Source organism: Vicugna pacos, chromosome 7 (assembly GCF_048564905.1).
Source record: "Vicugna pacos chromosome 7, VicPac4, whole genome shotgun sequence".
In the NCBI taxonomy this organism is placed as follows: domain Eukaryota; kingdom Metazoa; phylum Chordata; class Mammalia; order Artiodactyla; family Camelidae; genus Vicugna; species Vicugna pacos.
Window position 1 is genome coordinate 73,814,279 of NC_132993.1, and position 24,746 is coordinate 73,839,024.

General features: G+C 40.1%; 1 protein-coding gene across 2 annotated transcripts in view; it reads left to right on the forward strand.

Moving 5' to 3' along the window:
* The window catches only part of MAGI2 (membrane associated guanylate kinase, WW and PDZ domain containing 2), a 1,098,388-nt gene that overhangs the window by 1,024,999 nt on the left and 48,643 nt on the right, over window positions 1–24,746 (forward strand). For both annotated transcript variants that reach the window (XM_072965145.1, XM_072965146.1), the window contains one exon: window positions 24,047–24,185. In XM_072965145.1, coding sequence (XP_072821246.1) covers window positions 24,047–24,185 — 139 coding nt within the window. The remainder of the gene's footprint in view (window positions 1–24,046; window positions 24,186–24,746) is intronic.

The following is a 24,746-nucleotide window of genomic DNA, read 5'->3' on the forward strand; positions in this document are numbered from 1 at the left end:
TCTTGAGAGAAGAATGATTGAGCCCAGAAAGGAAAGTTAAGGTCAAACGTAAGGAAGCATAGAGAAGGATTAATGAATATTGAACATTGGGTCATTTTTAAATATTGCCTTCCTAGCACCAGAGAGAAAGGGCAAAGAAAACTGGGAAGTGCACCTCACATTGGAGGGCACTGGGGAGCAAGTTGCCAAGTTAGTGCTTGCAGTTAGCCGCTTGTTCAGGAGTGTGCTGGGTCCTGAGCAGGGGTTGGCCTGAAGGAAGTCAGAACACATTGCTTTAGACTGTGTCTTTTCTGGAAACGGGCATATGCCTTAAGGAAACTTAAGTTAGTTCCCAATTTATGCATTCTCTTCTTTCATTTCATTGTCGCTGTCACAATACAGACTCTCACCTTCGTCATCCTGAACTGTTCCAGTAGCCAGATGTGTCCCACCTGTCTCTAATTTTTTCCATTCGTGCTTCACACCACCACCCAAATTATATTCCTAAACAGCAGGTGGAATCAAGTCTCATCTCCTCAAAAAGCTTTCTACAACCTGTCTTTGCTTGCAGGGTAACATCTAAATGTGTTAAGTTTTTGTGGTGGTGGTTTTTGTGTTTTGTCTCACTCTCTCCCTCACTCACTCCCCCCGCCCCACCTCTCTCTCTGTCTCAGACTTTCTAGTCTGGCCCAGTGCAGTTTTCCATCTTACATGCTACTCTGTGCCACCAACTTTTACTCCAAGCATTGCTGCTTCCAGGACACACGTTGCCATTTCACTTTCATGTCATTCTTCATCCTTTTTTCCCCAAGTGGAATTTCCTCTCTGTCCATGTCTATCCTAAAACCCTACTCATCTTTCAGAAATCAGTTCTGACTACCCCACGAAGCCTTCACTGAGTCCTGCCTCTCACTCCCACCACCTGGTATCAGAGGGCACCGGGGAGCAAGCTGCCAAGTCGATTCTTGCAGTTAGCTACTTGTTCAGGAGTGTGCTGGGTCCATTTCTCATGAAGTACACCCATTGTACACTTTTGAATATATTTTATGAATATAGTAAGGTTGAAAAGATATTCTAGAATATATGTGTGCAGTTTAAACAACAATGATAAAATAAGTACCCACAAAACACTACCCAGCTTAGGAAGTAGAACAAGGCCAGGATACCAGAAGCCCTTTCTGTCGCCTCTCCCTACCATCCCTGCATCTGCCACAGGGAACTCCTCTCCTGAAATCCGTGTTTATCGCTCCTTTGCCTTTATAGTTTACCACATGAGGCTATACCCCTCAGTAATAAACTGTTTCATATCATATGCTTTTGAACTTTATTGACATAGAATTATATTTTTTGTATTTTATTGCTTTTTAGCTCAACATTGTGAATGTCACCTCTGTTCATGTGTATTACTGTAGTTTTTTCATTTTCACTACTGCATGGTTTCCTGTTACATGAATATGAATTCCTCTGTCTGCTTCCTGTTGATGGGCATTAGGGTAATTTCCAATTTCTTAGTATTAGAAACATTGCTGTTATGAACATTCATGTAAAGGTCTCCTGGTACACATGTGCAAGATTTTCTCTCAGGAAAAATTTCTGAATCTATTCCTAGGAGTAGATTTTTGCTGAGTCTTGGGTTCTGGGCAACCTCCTATTGACTAAATAAGGCCAGAAAGCTTCCAAAGTATTTGTACCAATATGTATGCTCCTACATTCAGTATATGATTCCCTGTTGCTTCATATCCTTGTCAGAATTTGATATAAAATCAGTATTAAGTTTTTGCTAGTATAGTAGATGTGAAATGCTGTACCATTATGGTATTAATTTTCTTCCTGATTTCTAATGAACATCTCTTTATGTGTTTGAATTAATCATTTTCCTCATCTGTGAAATGTATGTGGATGTCTCCTGCCCACATTTCTGTTGTTACTGCTGTCTTTTCCTTATTGATTTATACATGATGGATATTATATTTTTGTTGGTTACATGTATTGCAAATATCTTTTCCCAATTTGTGGCAGCTCTTTCTCCTTTATGACCCCTTGTGATGAAATCAAATTTTTGATTTTTTTGTGATCAAATCTATCAGTTTTCTCTATTTATTTGCATTTTTGTGCTTCAAGAAATCCTTTCCTACCTTAAGGTTCTATTGTTTTCTAGAAGTTTTAAAGTTGAGCCCTTCACATTTAAATCTGTAACCCCTCAAAAATTTGTTTTTGTATATGGTAATGAGGTAGAGAGTCATCCTCAAAAATGTTTAACGACAGCATTTAGTTCATTTCAGTGTATAGTGACATTTAATATATTAGATTGTAAACACCAGCATGTGTGATATTGTATCTTAGTCATCTCTGTATCCTCCACTGTCTTAACACAACACTTTCTGCCTAGGGGGTACTCAAGTTGACCAGAATATCATGGGCACTGGACACCTCCCAATGCCCCTGTCTTTACAGTGTGCTTCTGACAACACTAGGAAGAGAGCACTGTAGCAAGAAAGGGACATAATGGCTTTTTCCTTCATCTTCTTGGACACCTCCCCTTCCCCACTCCATCCTCCACAGATGTTCCCACAAGCTGCTCCCCTGATCCATTCCTCATAAGCACAGCTGGACAACGGGACTCCTAGATATCAGGGAACATTGTGAACGGCAGCAGTTTTGTTTGAGCCCACAAGAGCCTCATAGTACACCTCCCAGCAGCAATGTAGGAAGCCAGGGATCGTCCTCAACAGTGTGGAACCCATCCCAGCCTTCATTCAGACTCATCCCAGCCTGCGTGGCTCAGACATCACTAATCATGGAGAAGAATCTGTTGTTTTGGGGTGCCAATTTCCCTAATCACAGGCCGGCAGTAAAATGAAAATTCCAGTGGATTCATTTTGCTTTTTAAGCACAGAGTGAGTTAAGGTGGCACTAAATGCAAGTATAAGGTTCTTTTCTGAATCATACAAGCATGAAAGGGAAGTACTTCTATACCCAGCCTGGATACATTCATGTCTGCTCTTCCTATGCTTTTGATATGAGCAGTTCAGCATGTATTTATCAGAATAAACATTTCCAGAATATGCAGAGAAGCACTGTGAAGACTGGGTGGCAGAATAGCCTAAAGGAGAGAGTCTGGTTTTGGGCAGATTCCTGCTTGGTCAGTTACTTTCTGAGCAGCTCAACTTCCTCATCACAAAATGGAGATGAAGACACACCTACCTTGCAGAGTGTTTGCAATCACTAAATGAGGGAATTAATACAAGTGCACAACACTGCCTGGTGTGTTCTCAGTCATCAATAAATTCTTTAAGGGTGATGATGATGAAAAAGAGAGTGAGGAAGAGGAATGATGATTGATTATGATGAAGTGACCCAATCCCTACTCTCTGGAAATACATACTTTATGATGTTTGTACAGATCAATAATTCAGAACAAAGCTGACTGCAGTAAGAGCTAAAATTACCATAACCATATTTTCTAAACCAAAAATGGAATTGTGGAAGTGTGATCTGATAAATAAATGAATCTAAGAGCATATGAGGATCTAATATTAGAAACCGGGATTGTCCTGGGGTATCTGAGACAAGCAATTCTCATAGCTATAATAGAAGCGCTGATCATTTGCCATAAGGAAGACCAGTGTTGTCTTGGAGATAGTTCCGGGAGGAGATGATATTTGAGTGGGGTCCTGATGTGCCTTCAACAGGTAGATAGGAGGAAAGAGAGGAGGAATTCTGGGTAGCAGAGGGAGTATCACAGAACAGGACAGAAGACGTGGAAGACATGGCTGTATCCCCCCCAGGGCCTTTTCATTATATAGAAAAAATTGCAGATAATTCTCAGGACTCCAGATATTCCCCTGGGGTAGGAATGGAAGCTGGGAAAATAGATGGGGGTAAAGTTAGCAGGAACCTGAGTACTACCCTAACCCACACCACTGTTCAATCAAAGCAGCTTTGCTTTTGTGTGTCATTTATTGCCTTTCTGAAGTAAAATTAAATTTGTAAAGGACTTTCTGTTGCTTATTGGAAGAGGAAAAAAAAACGTACTGGATAGTATGCTTAGCCCTTGCCTTGTTTTCTATAACTAATCCGTATGGTGCTTTTGGTGATCCTGTGATGACCTTTGCTTTAGTTACGTGTCTTTTTTTTTTCAATCTTTATTTTTATTTATTTATTCATTTTCTAAACATTTTTAAAATTATAGTTATAGTCAGTTTACAATGTTGTGTCAATTTCCAGTGTAGAGCAAAATTTTCCCGTTATACATGAACATACACATATTCATTGTCACATTCTTCTTCACTGTGAGCTACCACAAGATCCTGTGTATATTTCCCTGTGCTATACAGTATAATCTTGTTTATCTATTCTTCATATGCTTGTCAGTATCTATAAATACAGACTCAGAGTTCAAAATTTGTAGTTACTTGTCTTGCAAAACTGAGCTCTACTTGGGACAGAGGTCAGCAGTGTTGTGAGGTCAGAACCAAACTTTGTGTTGTTTTTTTTTGTTTGTTTTTTTAAAAATATAGTCAGTTTACAATGTTGTGTTGGTTTCTGGTGTACAGCATAAAGTTTCAGGCATACATATACATACATGTATTCCTTTTCATATTCTTTTATTGTAGGTTACTATAAGATACTGAATATAGTTCCCTGTGCCATACAGTAGAGACTTGTTTACCTATTTTATATATAGTAGTTAGTATCTGCAAACCTCGAACTCCCAATTTATTCAGACCCTCTCCCCACCCCCGGTAACCATAAGTTTCTTTTCTGTGTCTGTGAGTCTGTCTCTGTTTTGTAAGTAAGTTCATTTGTGTCTTTTTTTTTTTAGATTCCACATATAAGTGATATCATATGGCATTTTTCTTTCTCTTTCTAGCTTACTTCACTTAGAATGACAATGTCCATCCATGTTGCAGCAAATGGCATTGTTTTATTCTTTTTATGGCTGAGTAGTATTCCATTGTATAAATAGACCATAACTTCTTTATCCAGTCATCTGTCAATGGACATTTAAGTTGCTTCCATGTCTTAGCTATTGTAAATAGTGCTGCTGTGAACTTTGGGGTGCATGTAACTTTTTGAATTAGAGTTCCCTCCAGATATATGTCCAAGAAGGGGTGGGGGGTACAGGTCAGTGGTAGAGTGTATGAGTGTGTGCTTGGTATGCACAAGGGCCTACATTCAGTCTCCACTGTGTCTATTAAGTGGAATAAGTAAATAAATGGATGGATGGATGGATGGGTAGATCGATAGATAAATAGATAGACAGACAGACAGACAGACAGATAGATAGATAGATAGATAGATAGATAGATAGAGGGGGCCCAAGGAGGATGTGGAACAAACACAACCCAGTCCTCAATGCAGGGTTGTGTGATTCAGATTGTGATTCAGATTCTTTTGTGGGGAAAGGGAAGCCCTTCTGAATGTCAGCTAGGAGGTGAGATAGTGACCTTGAATGGTAGTTGTTGGATACCCTGAGAGGAGCACTGGTGGGAAGTTTACAGAGTACAATATAGTGGCCTCCCAGCCTGGTCCTAGAGGGGTGTACTGAATAGACAGGCTCCTTTGGAATAGATATGACCCATGTCTGAGCTCCTTAAGTTTCTGAAGATGAGTTAGAGAGGCCTCTACAGGAAAAGAAAGCAACTCAGATGTGTCATGTGGGAACATAGAATGTCATCTAAGAATGTCGTCATTGTAAGAAGAGTGTAAGAATCAGTGAATTGCAAAGATTTTAAACTCTTGATTGTAGTCCCACTCATTTGTGCCGGCCTATTTTAATTGGCCACAGTATTATCATGAGCACATCAAAATGTCTTCGAATGGAATGAATCCATGTAAATGTTCCATTTATCTCCCAGGTATCCAAGTGGCAGTGAAACTTACATTTAGAAAGGGTAAACTAGAAAATAGAAATACATAGAAAATGTCCAAGAGAACATGGCCACCGTTAGAAAAAACAGGACACAAAAGTGTGTCATAGCTTTTTGTGCTAGCAAAGATGCTGCTGCTTAGTGGAGCAAGGAGACATGGAGTAGGAGCTCAGGGAAGCTCATACTTCACATGCTTTTGCATAGATCCTAATAGTAGATGACATAAGTGTTCTCCTATTAGAGGCAAAACCCTGCCTTTTTAGTGATATATTATTGCTTTCAAAAATTGTCAAGGATATCTAATTTTAAAAAGGGGCAGAATAGTTTTTAAAAGTTCTCTAGGTAATTGTGATGCACACCCCTAGCTAAATTAACCCACTTTTGAGTAGGCTAGAATAGGCAGTTGAGCATTATATGGACCACTATTGTAAAACATATAATATGAGGCCAAGAAAATGGTTAATCCTTTATAACTCAATTGTTTCCTAAATACTTCACTAAGGAAATTATAGGATGGTTAAAATAATTCCACTGTTACTTATGTGATTCATTCTTTCAAAAAAGTACTTTTAATTTTCTAAAGACCTCTTAAGCAGCTATGGATTGACTTCTAATAAAACCATTGTCTGCAAATTACAGTTAAAATATTTGAGTTAGTAATTGGTTCTTTTATATATATGTATATGTATTTTTATTGAAATATAGTCAGTTTCTGGTGTACAGCATGATAGTTCAGTCATACAGGAACATACACATATTCCTTTTCAAATTTTTTTCACCGTAAGTTATTACAAGATATTGAATATAGTTTCCTGTGCTATACAGTATGAACTTGTTGTTTATCTGTTTTATATATATTAGCTAGTATCTTCAAATCTCAAACTCCCAATTTATCCCTTCCCACCTCCTTCCCCCTGGTAACCATAAGTTTGTTTTCTATGTTTTTGAGTCTATTTCTGTTTTGTAAATAAGTTTGTCTTTTTTTTTTTTTTAGATTCCACATATAAGTGATATCATATGCTATTTTTCTTTCTCTTTCTGACTTACTTCACTTAGAATGACAATCTCCAGGTCCATCCATGTTTTTATTATTTTTTATGGCTGGGTAGTATTCCAGTGTATAAATATACCACAGCTTCTTTTCCAGTCATCTGTCGATAGACATTTAGGTTGTTTCCATGTCTTGGCTAGTGTAAATAGTACTTCTGTGAACACAGTGCATGTATCTTTTTGAATTAAGGTTCCTCCTGGATATATGCCCAGGAGTGGGATTGCTGGATCATATGGTAAGTCTATTTTTAGTCTTTTGAGGAATCTCTGTACTGTTTTCCATAATGGCTGCAAACAACATTCCCACCAACAGTATAGGAGGGTTCCCTTTTCTCCACACCCTCTCCAGCATTTATTGTTTGTGGACGCTTGAATGATGGCTGTTCTTACTGGTGTGAGGTGATAGCTCATTGTAGTTTTGATTAGCATTTCTCTGATAATTAGCAATACTGAGTATTTTTTCATGCGCCTATTGGCCATTTGTAGGTCTTCATTGGAGAATTGCTTGTTTAGATCTTCTGCTCATTTTTGGATTGGGTTGTTTGGGGGTTTTTTAATTAAGTTGTATGAGCTGTTTATGTATTCTGGAAATTAATCCCTTTCAGTCTCATCTTTTGTAAATAATTCTCCCATTCCATAGGTTGTCTTTTTGTTTTGCTTATGGTTTCCTTTCCTATGCAACAGCTTGTAAGTTTAATTAGATCCCATTTGTTTGTGTTTGCTTTTATTTCTATTGCCTGGGTAGAAAGTAGTTGGTTCTTAATGTGTTTCATGATACTTCAAAAGTGAAGCAGCAAGATGAAGTGTAGGTATTGTTAGACCTGAAATTCTGGTAATTATTCACTGGATGTAACCTAAAGATTTTGGAAATCATTTGTATTTGGAAATGAGGGTAAGTGTAAGATTCTAAAAACCTTCAGTCATAAGATGTCAAAATTTATATAAAGGGCTGTAGTAATCAAAACAATGGAAATGCTGGCACTGATACAGCCAAGTTAACCGAGGGACACTGTAGGAAGCTCAGAAGAAGACCAAAAGCGTTTTGTATTTGGAGACTCATATTTGATTGAAGCAACACTGTAAATCAGGAGATGAAGGACAAATTCTCAATAACTGGTGCTAGGACAAATGCTTATCCACACAGATAAAAATAAATCCTACTTCTTACCTCACACAAAATCAGCTCCTGGTGGATTAAAGATTGAATGTGAAACACAAACTACTGAAACCCTTAGAAGAAAATTTAGGGAAAAATATGTTTATTTCATCTGGCTTGAAAAGGATTTTTTAAACAAATCACAAAATGCCCAAACATAAAGCAATATTATTGATAAATGTGATTCCATTAAAATTTTAAGGGTCTCTATGACAGAACACCATGAACCAAGTGAGAAGACGAGCCTCACATTAAGGGAATGTGTTTTCAATACATAAAACAGACAAAGGCATGTGATCCTGAACATATAAATAATAAAGAAATTTTATGATTAATAAGAGAAAGACAACCCAATGGGAAAAAATGGACAAAGTAAGTGATGAAGAAATTTATGAAAGAAGAACTCTAAATAGCTAATAAACACCTGCAAAGATGCTCAACACTGTAAACAGCAAATGAAAGCAATAAGAGCATTTTGTATCCATCAGATTGGCAAATGTTTAAAAGTCTGGCAATTCCAAACATTGACAAAGATACAGGGAACTGGGAACTCTTTCTACTGGTGATAAAGTAAATCGGTGCTGCCACTTTGGAGAGTAATCTGGCAACATCAGATGTATTTGAAGATGCATCTGTACCCTACAAATCAGCGCTCCACTGCTGTGTGTATACCCTGTTCTTGTTCACACACACTAGAAGACATTTTCAACAATCTTAATTACAGCATGGTTTTTATTTGCCAGTATTGGGTGGAGGAGAAATCCTAAATGTGCATCAATAGTACAAAAAAAAAAAAGAATTAGAGAGTATTTCTATAATGGAATATTATATAGTAGCTAAAATGACTGAACTATATCCACCAAGTAAATAAATTTCAACATAATGATTAGTGAAAAACCAAACTACGGAGTCACATATGTAATGATAGTTGTGTAAAATATAAACATTTACAATATCATATGCTGTTTATGAATATATACATATGAAGTGAACGTCATAAAAACCAGAAAAAGAAGAACAAACATCAACTATAGAATAGTGGTTACCTTTGTTGGGAGGGGAATGAATTCAGAAGCCATTCAGGAAACTCTCTAGCCATAAGATTTTCTTTTTTATAGCAAAAAGTTTGAAGAAAATGTCACACAATATTAACTTCATTGGTTGGGGAGTACAAGGATGGAAATTTTATTACTCTCAACTCTTAAATATTTTTAAATAGTACATAATTTAAATACAAACAAAAGACAATTTTCATCATAAATGTATTAATTGGAGAAGGATTCTCAAAAAGTCAAGTGTGACCTGCACTCTACCCACAGATCTATGAGTGTACAAGTCATCTCAGACAAGTAGTTATCAGTCCTAAATTTAAAACTCTGTGGGTGGGCAAACTTTTTCTATAAAGGACCAAGGAGTAAATATTTTTGGCTTTATGTACCATTCAGTCCTCAACATAGCTACTTAGCTCTACTATATAAGTACAAAAGCAGTCATAGGCAATATGTAAATGAATGAATATGACTGTGTTCCAATAAAATATTACTTAAAAAAAACAAGCAGTGGCCTGGATTTGGCCAGAGGGCCAAGTTTACCAACTCCTACTCTAAACTCATAGAGCTCCAAATTCCAAACATTACCTTGTAGTCCAGAATATAACCCCAATCTTTAGTATTTTATATATGCAAGTATAAAGTCAGTTTGAAAGTTTCCTATTGAATAAATTTAACCTAACTAATATTTATTGAATGTTTCCCATGTCGCAGGCACTGTGCTAAATTTACATGCCTTTCTCATAGGATCTTGTCAGCAGTCTTATGAGATAGACACCATGGTCATCCCCATTTTCAGATGAGGAAACTGGGACTTAAAGAGGTTAAATGACTTGCCTAACATCTCTGAGTTAATAAGTGATGTTAGTCATAAGACACAAACCCCGGGTTCCCAATCCCGCCGAAGCCCATGCTGTTAATCACACTGCTGCTCTGTCTCCCTATACCATGTCCATCATGCCTTCACAATGTAAACCATCTAATGTGAAAAATCAAGACATGGATCAAAATAAATAAAACCTGGCATATTAGATTCTAATAATTAACACATATTAGGCACATTTTAGTCAATAACCCATTTCTTTTAGAAACTTAGCTAATAAAGACTTAAAAAATACATGGAAATGAAGTCACTTTTCAATTATCTAGAGTGTGGATGAGTAAGTGTAATTAATAGACAATCCACAACTTCATCAATCTCCCTATTTTTGTTCTGTTATTCCTCTCTGTGTGGTATGATGATGTAAGATCCTAGCTTGGGTCTTTCCAATTTTCTAAGAAATGGTGACTCAGACCACAACTGAAGATAAAAGACTAAGTCCCCTACACTGCATTTAGAGAATCACCAACAGTGACTGGTGGGGATTGCTGGGGGAGCTGCTAGTTCATGAAACCAGCTCTACTTACTTATCCTTCCCTACACTCTCCCAGTGCAGAATAGAAGAGCTCTTATTGGGAGAAAACAATTTGTGAAGCATTTATCATCCCTTCTCCCCACCCCACCTGCCCTGAGGGAAAAAGTATTAGACTTGTCTTGTTGCCTTCCTTCAGGATTGGGGATGCTTGAACCACCTTTGCCCTCTACCCCATGGGAGACCCACGTTTGTTTCTTGCTTTAAAGTGGAGCTTTTGAATCAGTAGAGACCTGATAAGCTGGAGAAGGGGGGAAAAAAAGAAGAAAGATAAAAAGCAAAGAGGGGAAGCTCTAGGGCAGCCTGCACTCCCACTAGTTCCTATAGGCTTAGAAGACCCTATGGAAGGTGATTTGAGGCTTAAGCCATCTTTCTGGAGGGATATTTTCTGGACAAAGGGACCCCTGCTGAAGGAGGCTGTAGGTTGTATTAGTGGAGGAAAGGAATGCCAAATGGAAAAGGAAGGGACCAACATATGTGTCTCATAACATGGAGAGGAAACCTCACATTAGGTCTTCCAAAGAACTGACCCAAAACATCCTTAGAAGAGAGACAGCATTTGGATGCCCATGAATTTAAATTCTCTGAGGTCAGAAATCTTGTCTTTCTTGATCTCCACCATATCCCCAGCACCTTGAACACTCCGTGGTCCAAAGTGAACACTCAACTAAGATCTGCCACACAGAGAACAGAAACAAAAAGAGCAGAGCAGATCTGCCACCAGCTATTCTTGCTAACTCAAGAGAACATTGCTCTCTTACATTGCCTTGCTGGCAGAGCTTCTCTCACAGACTGCAGAGGTGAGGAGGAAGAGCAGGGGGTGGGGAGAGCAGATGGTGGAGAGCAAGATCCTTTCCCTGCTTAAGTAGCTCAAGCCTTCAGCCTGGTCTGCAGTGGGGCAGGGGTAGGGGAAGCCCTTAATTGAGGGTCAGGTTGCAGTGCTAACTGTACTATGTATTTTTAATAGCTGAAAGTGCTGAAAAATAATGGAATTGGAATACTACCCATCAGGAAAGGGGGAAGGGTGTCAACAGAGCGCAGCTGGTAGCAGTTATTGGCAAAACAAACCAATCACACTTTTATACCTCAGTGACTAGAAACACTTTGAATAAGTTACATTAATAATGTGATATCCTTGGAAAACAGAGGTGATTAGACAATAAGGATTCTACATCAGAACAAGTCTGTGGAATTGTTTTTCTAGGAATGGTGATGAATTTGAAAGTTTCCATTCACGCATTTATACTCAATCTTTTTGATGACAAGGGGCCGATAGTTGTAAAATGACTAGGCAGTATCGCACCAAAAGCAATGCAGGCTGTACAGAGACAATGCAGGAAGGGGCAGCTTCCAAAAGTAGCACCATGATGATGAACTCGGGCATGTTTGAGGGACTGTCACCAAGAGATATCCAACGATTACTACATAGAAAGTGCAAAAAACTGAATGGAGGTGGTGATGAGGGTCATAATCCAAAGCAGGAGCCATGGACAAAAAAAACCCCCAAAAAACAAAATACACCCAAGAAAGTGGAAGACAGGACCAGAGAAAGCATCATGAAGCAGATCCAAGTCATTCTTGAATGCCCAGCCACACAGTCTTAAAGGAACTGTCCAGCCTAAATGAAGGAGTACAGTGGGTGGTGTGGGACAGCAGAAGCTACGTAAGCATGCAAAGATTATCCTGCTGTCTTGATACCAATGTCATTCACTAGGCATTATTCATAAGTTAATCAGCTCCTAGTGTATATTAAAAAATTGAATTTTATTTCACAAAGTTAATTTGAATTTTTCTTTATTTTCTCTAGGTCACAGAGACTATGTTTGCTTTGTTTATTTGTTTGAGAATTAAATGAGATCATGCTTCTAACATGCCTAGAAAGTATCTGGTGTAAAACTATGTTCAGTAAGTGCTAATTACTGTGAAGGGTCCACTTTTTCATCTGAGTGGTTCACAACTGTGTAACAAGATCTTGGGTAATTAATTGAGAGTTTAGTATACAGAAAGAAATTTTAAGGCACGTACATAGTAGCATAAGTGTGAATGTTCACACAGAGAACTGAAAATAATTTGAGTCTACTTAAGATGCGTGATAAGAGTAATACCACTTTACTTGCCTTTTTCAAAATAATTAATTATGAAACTTATTAAGTAGCAGCAAGTGGTGCCCTGTGCTCTGATGATGAAGAATGTTTCATATATCTGATTCCAACTGCAGTCAGTTCTGAGGACTTCACATCAAATTGCATTTATTTTCTCCACTTAATATTCTATGCATTTCATTGGATGCTGGGGTCATTTTTCAAGAATTTGGTAAAGGAGTAGAGGGAGCGAAATGACCATGAATCAAGATTATAAGTAGGAAAGTCTCATTTTGAAAATGGTTGATTTGCCAGGGGATGTACGTGGAATTCTGATAAAAGCCAGAGTTACATTAATCAGACAGTTATTAACCTAAACTGCAAAGTGGGGAGAGTTCAAAAAGTGCATTGCGAAGCTACAGTAAACCAGAGGCTTTATTATTCTGGTGATTTAGGAAAGGTTTACATTTTTATTTCCAATTAACCTATCAATAGTGATGTCACTTAAATACTCCTAAGGAATATTATCTCGTCGTTATTGCCAGAAAACATGCTGCCCAATTTCATAGCTCAGCTGTTCTCATGCATGGATGGACAATCTGAATTAACTTGAACAGAAACAAGATTTCTAGACACTGGGCTACTATCCTAGTTGTAAAATTTAAGTAATTAATATGTGTCTTTAAATAGTAAAAAAATAAAGTGGATAATATTTATTTTGTGCATCAAAATGATAGTGATACAATGCTACTCTCTTTATTCAGTGTTAGTATAGCAGTAGAAAAATTACTGTGATCCACACATTCATTAGCAGTATAATTGAATATGGTGGCACTGAGTAAGAGGGCGGTCTTAAAATTAAGCTATTAGAGAAAGACTGTTTTCAATATGACCAAAGAGAGTCGACCCCAGGGACGTGAGTTTTTCTGCTGTGTATACGTATTTCTTATGCATATTAAAATCGGGCCCAAGGACCTCCATTATTCTGTTGATCTGAAAATTTGATTGTATAAAAATAACATTTATTCATAGAAAAAGTAGCTGAAGTGACCAGGGAAGTTTAGAACCATAAAGTACTCACCAGATTTATTCACAGTTATAGGTGTTCCCATTACACCTTTAATCAGACTTCTTTCTCATCCTTTTCATGCTTGAATGAACCTGGACTTCAGAGCGGTTTGTGGCACATGGTTATGTGTATATTTTTATACAGTAGCCCAGAGGTTAATAATAAAGCACAAACATCTTCAATAGTTTCTTGTTCCTTAGAAGGCACGTTTAGCTGTGAACTGAGTAAAAACCACTATCGTGCCTTTCTTTCCGCCTCGACAGCGCTGAAGCAGCCTCTGGAAGGGCAAGGGGCTCTGGGTTTGGGAATTAGGGAACCTGCATCTTGTCTTGTGATGTCCACTTAGAAGCTATGTGGCCTTTCACAAAACCCTGTTCCTCCCTGAAGCTCGGGGTCCTCGCCTTAAAGTTAGGGTAGTAGAAACCGGAGATAAAAAGATGAATAAAATAGGCTCCTGGCCCTCAGTGGCCCTGTGTAGGATTTAGTGTGTACGGTGGGTACGTTGTCAGCAACTGTTTCCTTTATTTACTTCACCCCCAGATCAGTCAATCAGCCAGTCATTCTTTCTCTTGTCCACCCTCCCTCGCGCGCGCGTGCGCGCGCTCTCTCTGTCGCGCTCTCTCTCTCTCTCTCTCACACACACACACACACACACACACAGACACACACAGAGACAACACACACCCCAGTCAGTACTGTGCTAGGTGCTACAGAGGATGTTGTCGAAGTGTAACTCATGACCTCTGTGCTCAGACTGTACTTTCGCGGTATAATTTCAAGTCCTATATGAGTTTATTTGCCAGGGCTTCTCACAGGACTCAGTACAGAAATGAATGTGTCTACTTTCAGTCAGTTATGCCAACACAGGCACAGGTATGTCAGAAAGAAAGATGCCTCCACCTTGTGGCTGGGTCTTCCTCACCTGGTCCCTGCTCTCTGTAAGCTTACTTTTCATGGCAAGTAGAAGACTGTGTTGTTTTTACTTTTATATACTTTTTCGCTTGTCATATTTTAACAGGTATTAAGGACTTCTTTTTAGCCCTTGTTCTCTTGGAACTCAAGGTTAGCCTTGGCCAACATGAAGTAGATGGCATTCATTCATTCATTTAAAAATGTTAATGAAGCTCTTATTTTGTGCTTGACTAGTCAACAATGGAAAAATAGTCGTGAGCAAGACACAGATCTGCTCTTCAAGACAACACCCCAAGGCCCCTATCTGTCAGACTCCCACGCCCCCTCACCTCCCTGCAAAAAGACTCCCCTTCTCCCACTAATCATTTTATACTTCACACAGTAACAGTTTCTATCCCCACTACAAGTAAATTTTTATCATCTATTATTTTTAAGGGAGAGTGTTAGCTCTTAATAGAAGGTACAAAGACACAATCTCTCTTTCCAGGATTATAATTTAATAGGTGCAGAAATGGGGGTTGGGAGAGTAAATACACAAATGGTTAGAATTAGAGGCGGGATGCAGTCAGTGCTGAAAGAGAGGCATGGCCCACGTGCAGGGAACACTTAGAGAAAGGAGGTGAAATCTCCCCTGGAGGGACCAGAGACGCTTCATGGAGGAGCTGAGGGAGCCTAGAGGAATGGGCACGGTTACAAGATGAGACTGGAGGCCTCGGGGAGGGTGGCAGAAGTAACTAGCAGAATGATGGAGGGAGCAGAACTGCAGGGCCAGGAGCATCAACGAAGAGCAGAGGAGTGCAAAGCGGACCAGGTTAAACCCAAGAGAAGGCTGGGGTTGAGTTGGAAGCTTGGGGGCACAAGGTCATGAACCACCTTCACACCACGTGAGAGAGTTTGGATTCTTTTCAAGAAGTTTGAGGAAGGAGAGTAGGTGTTTGGAGAAGAGAGAGACCAAAGCAGAGGTGAGATTTAAAAGATGATTGTGGCAGCCCTGTGGACCAAAAGAAGAGAGAGAGGGTGAATGGAGAATGGAGGCAAGAGAAATGGGAAGTGACAGGCTGGAGGTACAGTGGGAGTAGAATTGATGGGGCTTGGATGCTGACTGGGTGAAAAGGCAGCTCTGAAATCTTTAGCAATTTTAAGAAGCAGTTTCAACTCAGTAACCCTGATGCCACTTGTCTTTCTATAACAATATCTTAAGAAACTATCTGTATAAAAATGAAATATTGAAACAAAGGTTTCCGAAGATGGCTTCTCCAATGTGGGCAAGGTTACCACTACCTGATTTTTATGCCCTGTTCTTGAATGATTTCTTAAAGCCTTTGTCTTAGTCCACTCAGGCTGCTGTAACAAAATACCACTGAGCAGCTTATAAACAACAGAAATGTGTTTCTCACAGTTTTGGAGGCTGGAAGTCCAAGACCAAGTCACCAGCATATTCAGTGTCTGGTGAGAGCCCACTTCCTGGTCCTGTGTCCTTACAAGGTGGAAAAGGACAAGGGAGTTCTCTGGGGTCTCTTTTGTAAGGGTGCTAATCACCTCCCAAAGACCCCGGCTCCAAATACCATCACTTTGGAGGTTAGGATCTCAACCTGTGAATTTGGGTAGGGGGGATACAAATATTCAGACCACAGCAGCTGTCATATATCATGTTCATTCATTGTTTTCAAATCTGTCCCCATCCCACACCCACCCCACCCCAGGTTAATGCTTCTTTGGTTCTGCCTCCTCCCAGATCCATTCTCTTTCTTCCTCTCCCCATTCTGTATCCTGGAGGACTGATTACTGTGTCTGCATCACCCAAACTCTCTTAGCCTCTGGTTTCCTGTTGCATTTGTCTGATGAGAAGCACCAGCAGGTGCTCAGAGGGCAAGAAGAGAGAAAGCATGTTAGTTTTCTATTCATGCTTTAACAAATTACCACCAAGCTAGTGGCTTAAAACAACAGATATTTATTACCTTACAATTCTGGAGTTCACAATTACAAATCAGTTTCAGTGGGTTAAAATCCACTTGTCTTACCAGCAGTTCTGGTTCCTTCTGTAGGGTCTAGGAGATAATCACTTCCTTGCCTTTTCCAGCTTCTGGAGCCACATACATTCCTTGACTTGTAGCCCCTTCCTCCACCTTCAACATCAGCAACAGAGCATCTTCCCTCATCTCTATCCTGAAATCTCTCTCTCAGACTCTGACCCTGGTGATTACATAGGGCCCACCCAGATACTGTGGGATAACCTTCCCATCTCAAGATCCTTAACTTACTCACATCTGCAGAGTCCCTTTTGCCATGCAAAGTAACATAGTCACAGATCGCAGGGCCTAGATGTGGATGTCTTTTGCAGGGACGTTATTCTCTGTGCCACAGTGAGGTTGGGGTATTTCTCACTCCTGTCGCTCCTGCCTCAGTGCTCTGGGCCCATCTTTCCTCTACAACTACAGCTCCAGCCAGACGGCTGTTCTTTCATGGTTCCAGCTCTCACTAGGCTTCTGTAACTGTCTGTCTTACCCCAGCGTCTTCCAGACCACAGGTGGTAACCACATCTACCATAGTCATCCTTTAGTGCCTCAACAGACCTCTTTGCTTGTCTTAACCCTGCCCACACCCTGAAATAGTTCCATCATTAAATTATCTTCAGAATTCCCACTGACTGACACACCCATCTGGGTGTACCTTTCACTCTAATTCACATAGTTAACATGTGTGCATATACACACACACCCACCCACCCACCCAGTAAATGTAAAGGCAGGTTGCAAGTAGGTTGGCTTCAGGGAAACAAGGAGTGGTTATCTCGTGCCAGTATAGTAGTCATCGCACAAAGACCAACACTCGCATCTGGAAAATAAATCTATCTAATTAGATAAATATGCAGAATAATAATCCCTCATTTACTCTCAATTACATCCAAGGAAGAGAAATCATAGCCTGTGTGGAGTCCACAATGGAAAATTTTCATTTTGATTTGCTTTTGTTTATTTTTCAATCAACTAGGGAAACTGACTTCCTGACCTAACGTAAGTGATTTCTGAGCAAATGAATAAGCCACTAGATGAAGTGCCAGTGATAGCTTTCTGTTCTTGCTCAGGCGGATAATTTTAAGATATTTCCCTAGTCTCCTCTTCTCTCTTGAGCAGTCAAACCGTCATATAAAGACGGAATTGTTGGTGCTTATTTTTTCCTTTGTAGAATATCTTGCTTCAACCAGCTTGTCTTTAAAATCTTCTTTGCGTTCCTGTCAGTCGCTGTGCTCTCGCTCATCCCTCTGTCCTAGTCCGGGGTTTGGATTATCTATCTGCCCAGCATTCAAGGAGGTTCTTTTCCTAAGAACTATTTATCAAAATCAGAGAATGAAAAAGACCATTAACATCCTGTTAGAATTCCTAAAAGGCAGTATTTAACCAAACCAGCAGAAGATGTTTCGAGCTTTTAACCTCTCGGTGTTAATTTCGGAAAACCATTTGCCTCATCTCTCCACTAAAAACACTTTCAGCAGCTCAGCTGCTTCTCTACTAGAGTCACTGTGTGGGAAGCTCACCACTAGGTTTCATTTTTTCTCTCTTCTACCATCATAATGACCATGATGATGGTCATGATACTACAATTAATAATGAAAGATTATATTTGGATAGTTTAGCATTTACAAGGCATTTACATAAAGTTTATATTATTTGGTCGTGGTCAGATCTGGTTGACATATAATCATGAAACCAAATATAACACTTTTTATACTTCTTGCCTAAATTTGGTTTGAACAATAGGGAGCATAGAGTCAAAAAACAGCTTCTGAAAACCTCCTCCTTTCAATTGTTCAACCATCTGTTGAACAAATACATATGTGTATCTCCTGTGCCCTTGAAGGGAGTCCCTGCCCTCGGAAGGCTTACAATGCTGTAATAGGCAGACGCCAAGAAGGTCGTCCCTTGGTACCCATGGGGGTTGGTACCAGGACCCCTACAGATACCAGAATCCAAGGATGCTCAAGTAAGTCCCTTATATAAAATGGTGTAGTATTTGCATATAAATTACTTACATATAATGTATTTTGTATATATTCTGTATATGAGATATATTTGCACGTAAACTACTTAAATGTGACTATACTTTGTCTTCTTGTAATACCTAATACAACATAAATGCTATGTAAGTAGTTGTAAATACAATGTAAATGCTATGTAAATAGTTGCCAAGTGTGGCAAACTCAAGTTCTGGTTTTTGGAACTTTCTGGAATTTTGGCGGGGGGAGTATTTTTGATCCATGGTTAGTTGAATCCGCAGATTCTGAAAATGGAGGGCCAACTGTATTTTAAACGAAATGCTAAGGAAAGGCGCCCAGCCCAGACTAGTGGGATCATGGAGAGGCTTCCTGGATGCCGGCATCCCTGACGTTTGTCCTAAGGGATGAGTGGGATTTAGCTGTTTGAACTGGGGGAGGTCAGATTGTAGACAAGGGGAAGCGTGTACGAAGGCACAGAAAGAGAACTGCTCCACATGCTTTAGAATACTTTAGGGTAGGAGATGATCCCCCGGGAAACATAAACAGAGCAGGGGAAGGGGTGCCTGAAAAAGGGAACATCATCACCAGTTAGATGCCGTAGGAGAGTGAGATTTAGAAAAAGGGCAATCTGATAAAATTCCCTGTATGAGATTAGTGTTGGTTATATTTCACAAGGAAAAAGCAAAGTTTTGGTGAGAAAAATACCACATTATGATTTAGAGCTGACTTCCACAACTGGGCTACTGCGTCACCTTTCAGTTTCACATATATTTCCATGTTTTAATTTAGAGGATTTTTAAAGTAAGAATGAGAAAGGGAAGCCCCTGAATAAAGATCTCCCCCTGAATCTCCATCAGAGCGGCCCCCTGATTTGGATGAGCAGTCAAGGCACCAAGTTGAAGACTGAACTTTTTTAACCTGTGACTAAATATTTCTAAAGGGTAAATACACAAATAAGAAAAACAGAATAAGGTCCACCACCTACATCTCAGGACTCTGCAGCCTGTAACTTCCTATTTTCCTCCCGTTCCCCTCACCTTGATGACCCTTCCAAGCATATATGTGCTCAGGTACAACCTTGATTAAGGACCTTTCTGTAAATGCACAAGGGCTCCTTCACTATTTGGATGAAGTTCCTTTAAAGATGTTGGAACATTCCTTTTTAAGTGATTACTGTCTAGAACATAGGATAGAGTCTCAGATTTCAATATATAAATTTACTGAAGCAAATAAAATTTCATTGCCCTCAAACCTGTATTTCAATTTCCAATGAGGTTAGTTCTTTCTAGAAAAGCCTGCTGATTTGATGGGCCCCTGTGCCTTGCTGGGGCAGTCGTGCACAGCAGTTTATAACAAGAGTCAGGTGCTGCATCAGACACTTGGATCCCACCTAATTCAATCACCAGTCTCATGGAGGACTTGGGGAAGCTGACCGAAACACTCAGTGTAACCCCTTGGAAAAGATTTTTACTATAATGGTTATTAAATAATATAGTTATTAAATAACAGAGGTGAATTGTGAAATGGTGTTAGCTGTGAAAATATAATATTAAAGGTCACTATCCAGTTGAAAATCAGCCTGTCCTTTGCACCAGCAGGGCCATTATGGCTCCATTGTCCTCTTGTCAGAGCAGCCAGTTATGATGTATATAGCAGGTGGAAGCAAAGACCCTGATTCTGATTTTGCTTTTCTGATTTCAGACTCAGCCTCCTTCCTCTTTCTCTTGATCCTTTAGCATTTATTTCCCATAACAATAACATACCTGTCTCTAACAGTTTCTGTAGGACACACCATTACTAAAACCTCATTTGGTCTCCTGTAAGAACCACTGAAATTATTACGATTTGGCTGCAAGTGCCTGAGGCAGTAGTTCAAGAAAGCTTCAAGGTGTGCCGACGTGCATGAAAGCTGAACTTTCTATGTCAAGAAAACGAAGACAGTTACTGTAACTGAAAAGCAAACCTAGCATTCATTTACTTGGCCGTGATTAACCGGGGGGCTGCTTGTCAGGAATGGGGACAGGTACAGATGACACAGATGCAGTAGGAACGTTCCCTTCCCAGGAGGAGTCTGGAGTCAGGGGGAGAAACTAGCCTGTAAGGGAGGAATTATGACGAAGCTAACCTGTGACCTCGGACTATAGCCACACAGATGGTCCACAGCTGAGCCTTTCATGAGGCAAGGAATAGAGACATTGATGTTTGTTAGCATAAAATGGTAAAGAAGTTCAATCCTCACACCGAATTAGAATCCAGGATTACTTCAGTCATTTATAATCATGCGAAACAGGTTTATGTGATGCAGGCGTGGTGAGACGCCAGTTAACTGAGTGTGACCAGCCAGCCATGTCTGTGAAAATATCCAGGCAAGCCTTGAGCAGAAACTGCCACGACTCCGGGCTGAAAGTCAGTCCAGGATTAATAGAGTCCTTATAAAGATTTAGTTTAGCCAAACCAAATACTTTCTACATGACTGTACTACCAAAATGCATACAACACACCAGAGTTAACATTTTTCTCTTAGAACCTGAACTATTAAACTACTTAAGAAATACTGAAACTTTTACCTTTACTTGCCTTGGCTTTCCAATGAGAAGAGAAGTTTTACCTGCAAAGCCTCAAGCCAAGTTCAAGGATTTGGTAATGGTTTTGTTAAAGAAAAATCTGCCAAGATATGAACAGAAATGTATGAACAGAAATGCAGAACTGTTAGGCTGGGCCAAGAAATAGCAGTCTTAGCTCTTGCCTCTAAGACATTGCTATAAGGTTGTCAGTTGCTCCAGGGGGACTAGAGATAAAAGGATTTCTAACATAGGGGAAAAAATGAATGCCTATAATTCACTTTACATCCTTTGGTTAGTTTCCTGCATTTGACATCCCCTTGACCTACTCAAAGCAGTGCATGCGTTCCTGAACTACTTCTACCTGACTTGGGTCCCTTTCTCTCTCTCAATCTTCTCTCCCGCTCCCGTGCCCCTACCCTTCTTCTCCTCCCACATCTCTCTCTCAGTTGTAACTAGAACTTGGTGTCTTAAAAATTCTTTAAGAAACAGTGGAGGAGATCTTGAAAGTCTTGTTTTTAGTCAGGTAGCTCGGTTGTAGGTAATTACGTGGCGGAAGGGGTATGGCAAGAGAAGATGCATCAGAGTCACAACTGGTCTTTTCCTTCATCCCTGAAAGGGCTGCACATTTGCCATTGGTTCTGTCATATTAACTCCCTCAAATGGTTCACCTGTGATGTAAGGAAGGGACTCTTCAGCTGGCTGCCCCGCGGCAGCTGCAGGAAGTCAGACTATGTCGGAAGGTAACAAAAGAACCTCCTCTTCCCCTAACAAGTCCATTTTCTTATTCATTTGGGTGCTGAGAGGATGACAGTGAAAGGAATCACATCCCCGGTTTATTTAGGGAGCTCCCTGTAGAGTGACTGTGTATAATACTGACATTGGAATGAAAGGGAAAAGTAAACCTTTTTCCCATTTATGTTGTTCCACAAGAAAAGATGGGAGTCTTGTGGCTGGGCCTGGACTGTGTCTGTTACCACTGACACTAGGTCCAAATGAGTTGCCCCACTTTTGCAATCTGCCCAGAATCCCTGTAGATTCAGATGCACGATGGTAGTAACATTTCCATCTTACTGCCTGATCAGCATCCGTGCAGAAAATTTTTTTCTGAATTTGTTAAGATGTTGGACTGTTCCCGAACTTCATGGCTTCCAGTGAGGCAGGAAATCAGAAGGGCTGGGGTGAATGGTGGTGCTATGAACCAGCATTAGGAGTTGAGAAGACAAACTGCTTTGGGAGAAAGATGATAAATCCGGTCTGCTGGTGTCGAGCTAGGGCTGCCCATGGGGCATCCTGGTGAGGGTGTTTAGTAATCACTTGGGTATGTGAGTCTGAAGAGAGTAGCCAGGAATGAAGACTCTATTATACAACTTCACTGGAACTTTTTTTACTTCTCCAGTTTGAAACCTCCAGGTGCCTTGAGGTTTCAGTCCTAGGTGAGGACTGCTGGGAGGGGGTCATTGGTCCCACTTCTGCCACTGTCTTGGATACGAGGCCACAGGCTAGGGATGGACTTCAGGCTGTGCCTGTTGCATCCTGGGAAAGGAGACAGTTAAGGAGACCTGGAGAAAAATGGTGCCAGCATTGGCCCCAAAACAAACTGAGTCCTGTCTTTTGTGTCTTCTATGGAATATGGAAGTCATGCCAGTGAAGCCAACCTCTTCCACTGCCTTAAAATCCTACTTCCAAAGGCCACCAAGCACGCAAAGGGTGAAGTCTTTACCTTCATTACATTGGAATCCTTCCCCCTCAGAGAATCCTTTTTAGATAGAGATGTCACTTCCTTGCTGCAGTAAACATGTGTTTGTTCTCCCCTCCCCCCACCCCACACCCCAACTTTGGGGGAAGGGGCATATTTTAATGCCCTCTTACCATTGTGACAGCAACTTTTTGCTCTTGTTCTTGCCCAGCCTGCAATGCCCACCTTGATATGTTCTCTTACAGGGAGTTTATTGCAATTCTGTCTGCATTATCAAGTTTAGGCTGAGATCTGCTTTGTTTCAGGGACCCTATTAAAAGAGCATTTTTGCAAAGCAATTCATTATGCTTTTTTCTGGCTAATTTGTCTTAAGTGACTTGCAGTGAAATGAAGAATATTTTAATTCAAAGTTTCCTGACAGTAATGGTGCTGTGGGAGTTACATGATTTGCTCATGGTTGAACCTCTTATTCCAAATGTCTATTTGCAAAGGCTAAATGGGGATTGCTTATGGAACCCAGGCATTTCCAACACTTCAAGAGAGATTGGTATTTAACCAGTTTCTGGCAGTGAGGTGTGAGCATGGCAAAGATTTAGCAAGGGCATTAGTCATGTGTGGAGAATGGAGGAACTCATTTTTTATTCAAAGGACTGTGATAGAAAATTCATCATCAAACTTGGATATCAACCAGCCACAATATCACACTATCACCCAGGGAAATTTAAATGATGCATAACAAAAAATTCTCAGAAAGCCCCCAAACCAGTCATTCCATCCAACATGCTAAATTAGATGCTACGCTAAGCCCAAAGCTGGTCCTGTGTTCAGTGAAAAGACCTTAAAATATTTACTGCTTGATTCAGAGCACAGGTGCTAGCTTATTTTGAACTGCAATGTCAAATATATTCCCTAATTTTTAAAAGAAAATCCTCTAAATAGTTTAGCTGTAGCCTCTGCCATGCTGGCTAAATATAAGTGACATATCATCACAACCTCCATGGTCCAATATTTGAATTTCTATAAAGATAAAGTGTGGTGGTCAGATTTAGGATGCAGCCAGGGGATTAGCCTTTTCTAAAAAGGAGCAGACTGCAGCCAAAGTGTTCAGATGCTGTCTGGAACCTGGTCGTCTATGGATGCTTCTCTAGTCTGTTGGAAATACTACTTGAGTAAAACCATCTTTGCCTGATTTGACATTTCTTTAATTACAGGTAGGAGATCAGATCATTGAAATCAATGGGGAGAGCACAAGAGACATGACACACGCCAGAGCGATAGAGCTCATCAAATCGGGAGGAAGGAGAGTGAGGCTGTTGCTGAAGCGCGGGACGGGGCAGGTCCCAGAGTATGGTACGTTTCACGTTTTGATTCACCCTTTTCTGTTTCTTCTGTGCACTGTAAATGCCTATGCTTAGTTATAAAACTATATCAGTTCTCTAATTCTACAGAAATGTATATTTAGTGGTCAAAAGACTTCTGTATACACGTATGTATATTTAAGCACAAGTGTAGATATGTGTGTGAGCTTTCTTTTGCTCCCTTATTTCAGTAATGTTGAAAATTGCAAATGTAGGACCTTTCAGGGCATCTCTGAGTGTGCTGGGAGATCGAGCCATGTGTATACATTTGACTTTTGTCATTTGACTGATAGTCCTCTGTTCATTTGAGTCCACAGTAACATATCAGTAATTTCCTAAGGTGGCTGATGCATCAGACTATCCAGTGGGGCATGTAACTGGGACCAGGGGACAAACAAGACCAGGCCCTCCAGGTGTGAAGATTAAAATACAAACTTCAGTCCATGCAGTGGTTGCACTTCCTTGGCATTTAGGGATATTCCAAAAATCTCATGTTGTGTATCTAGATGCTTTTGAGGAAGGCTTCAAAGTACATTTGAAGTCATAGATTTGC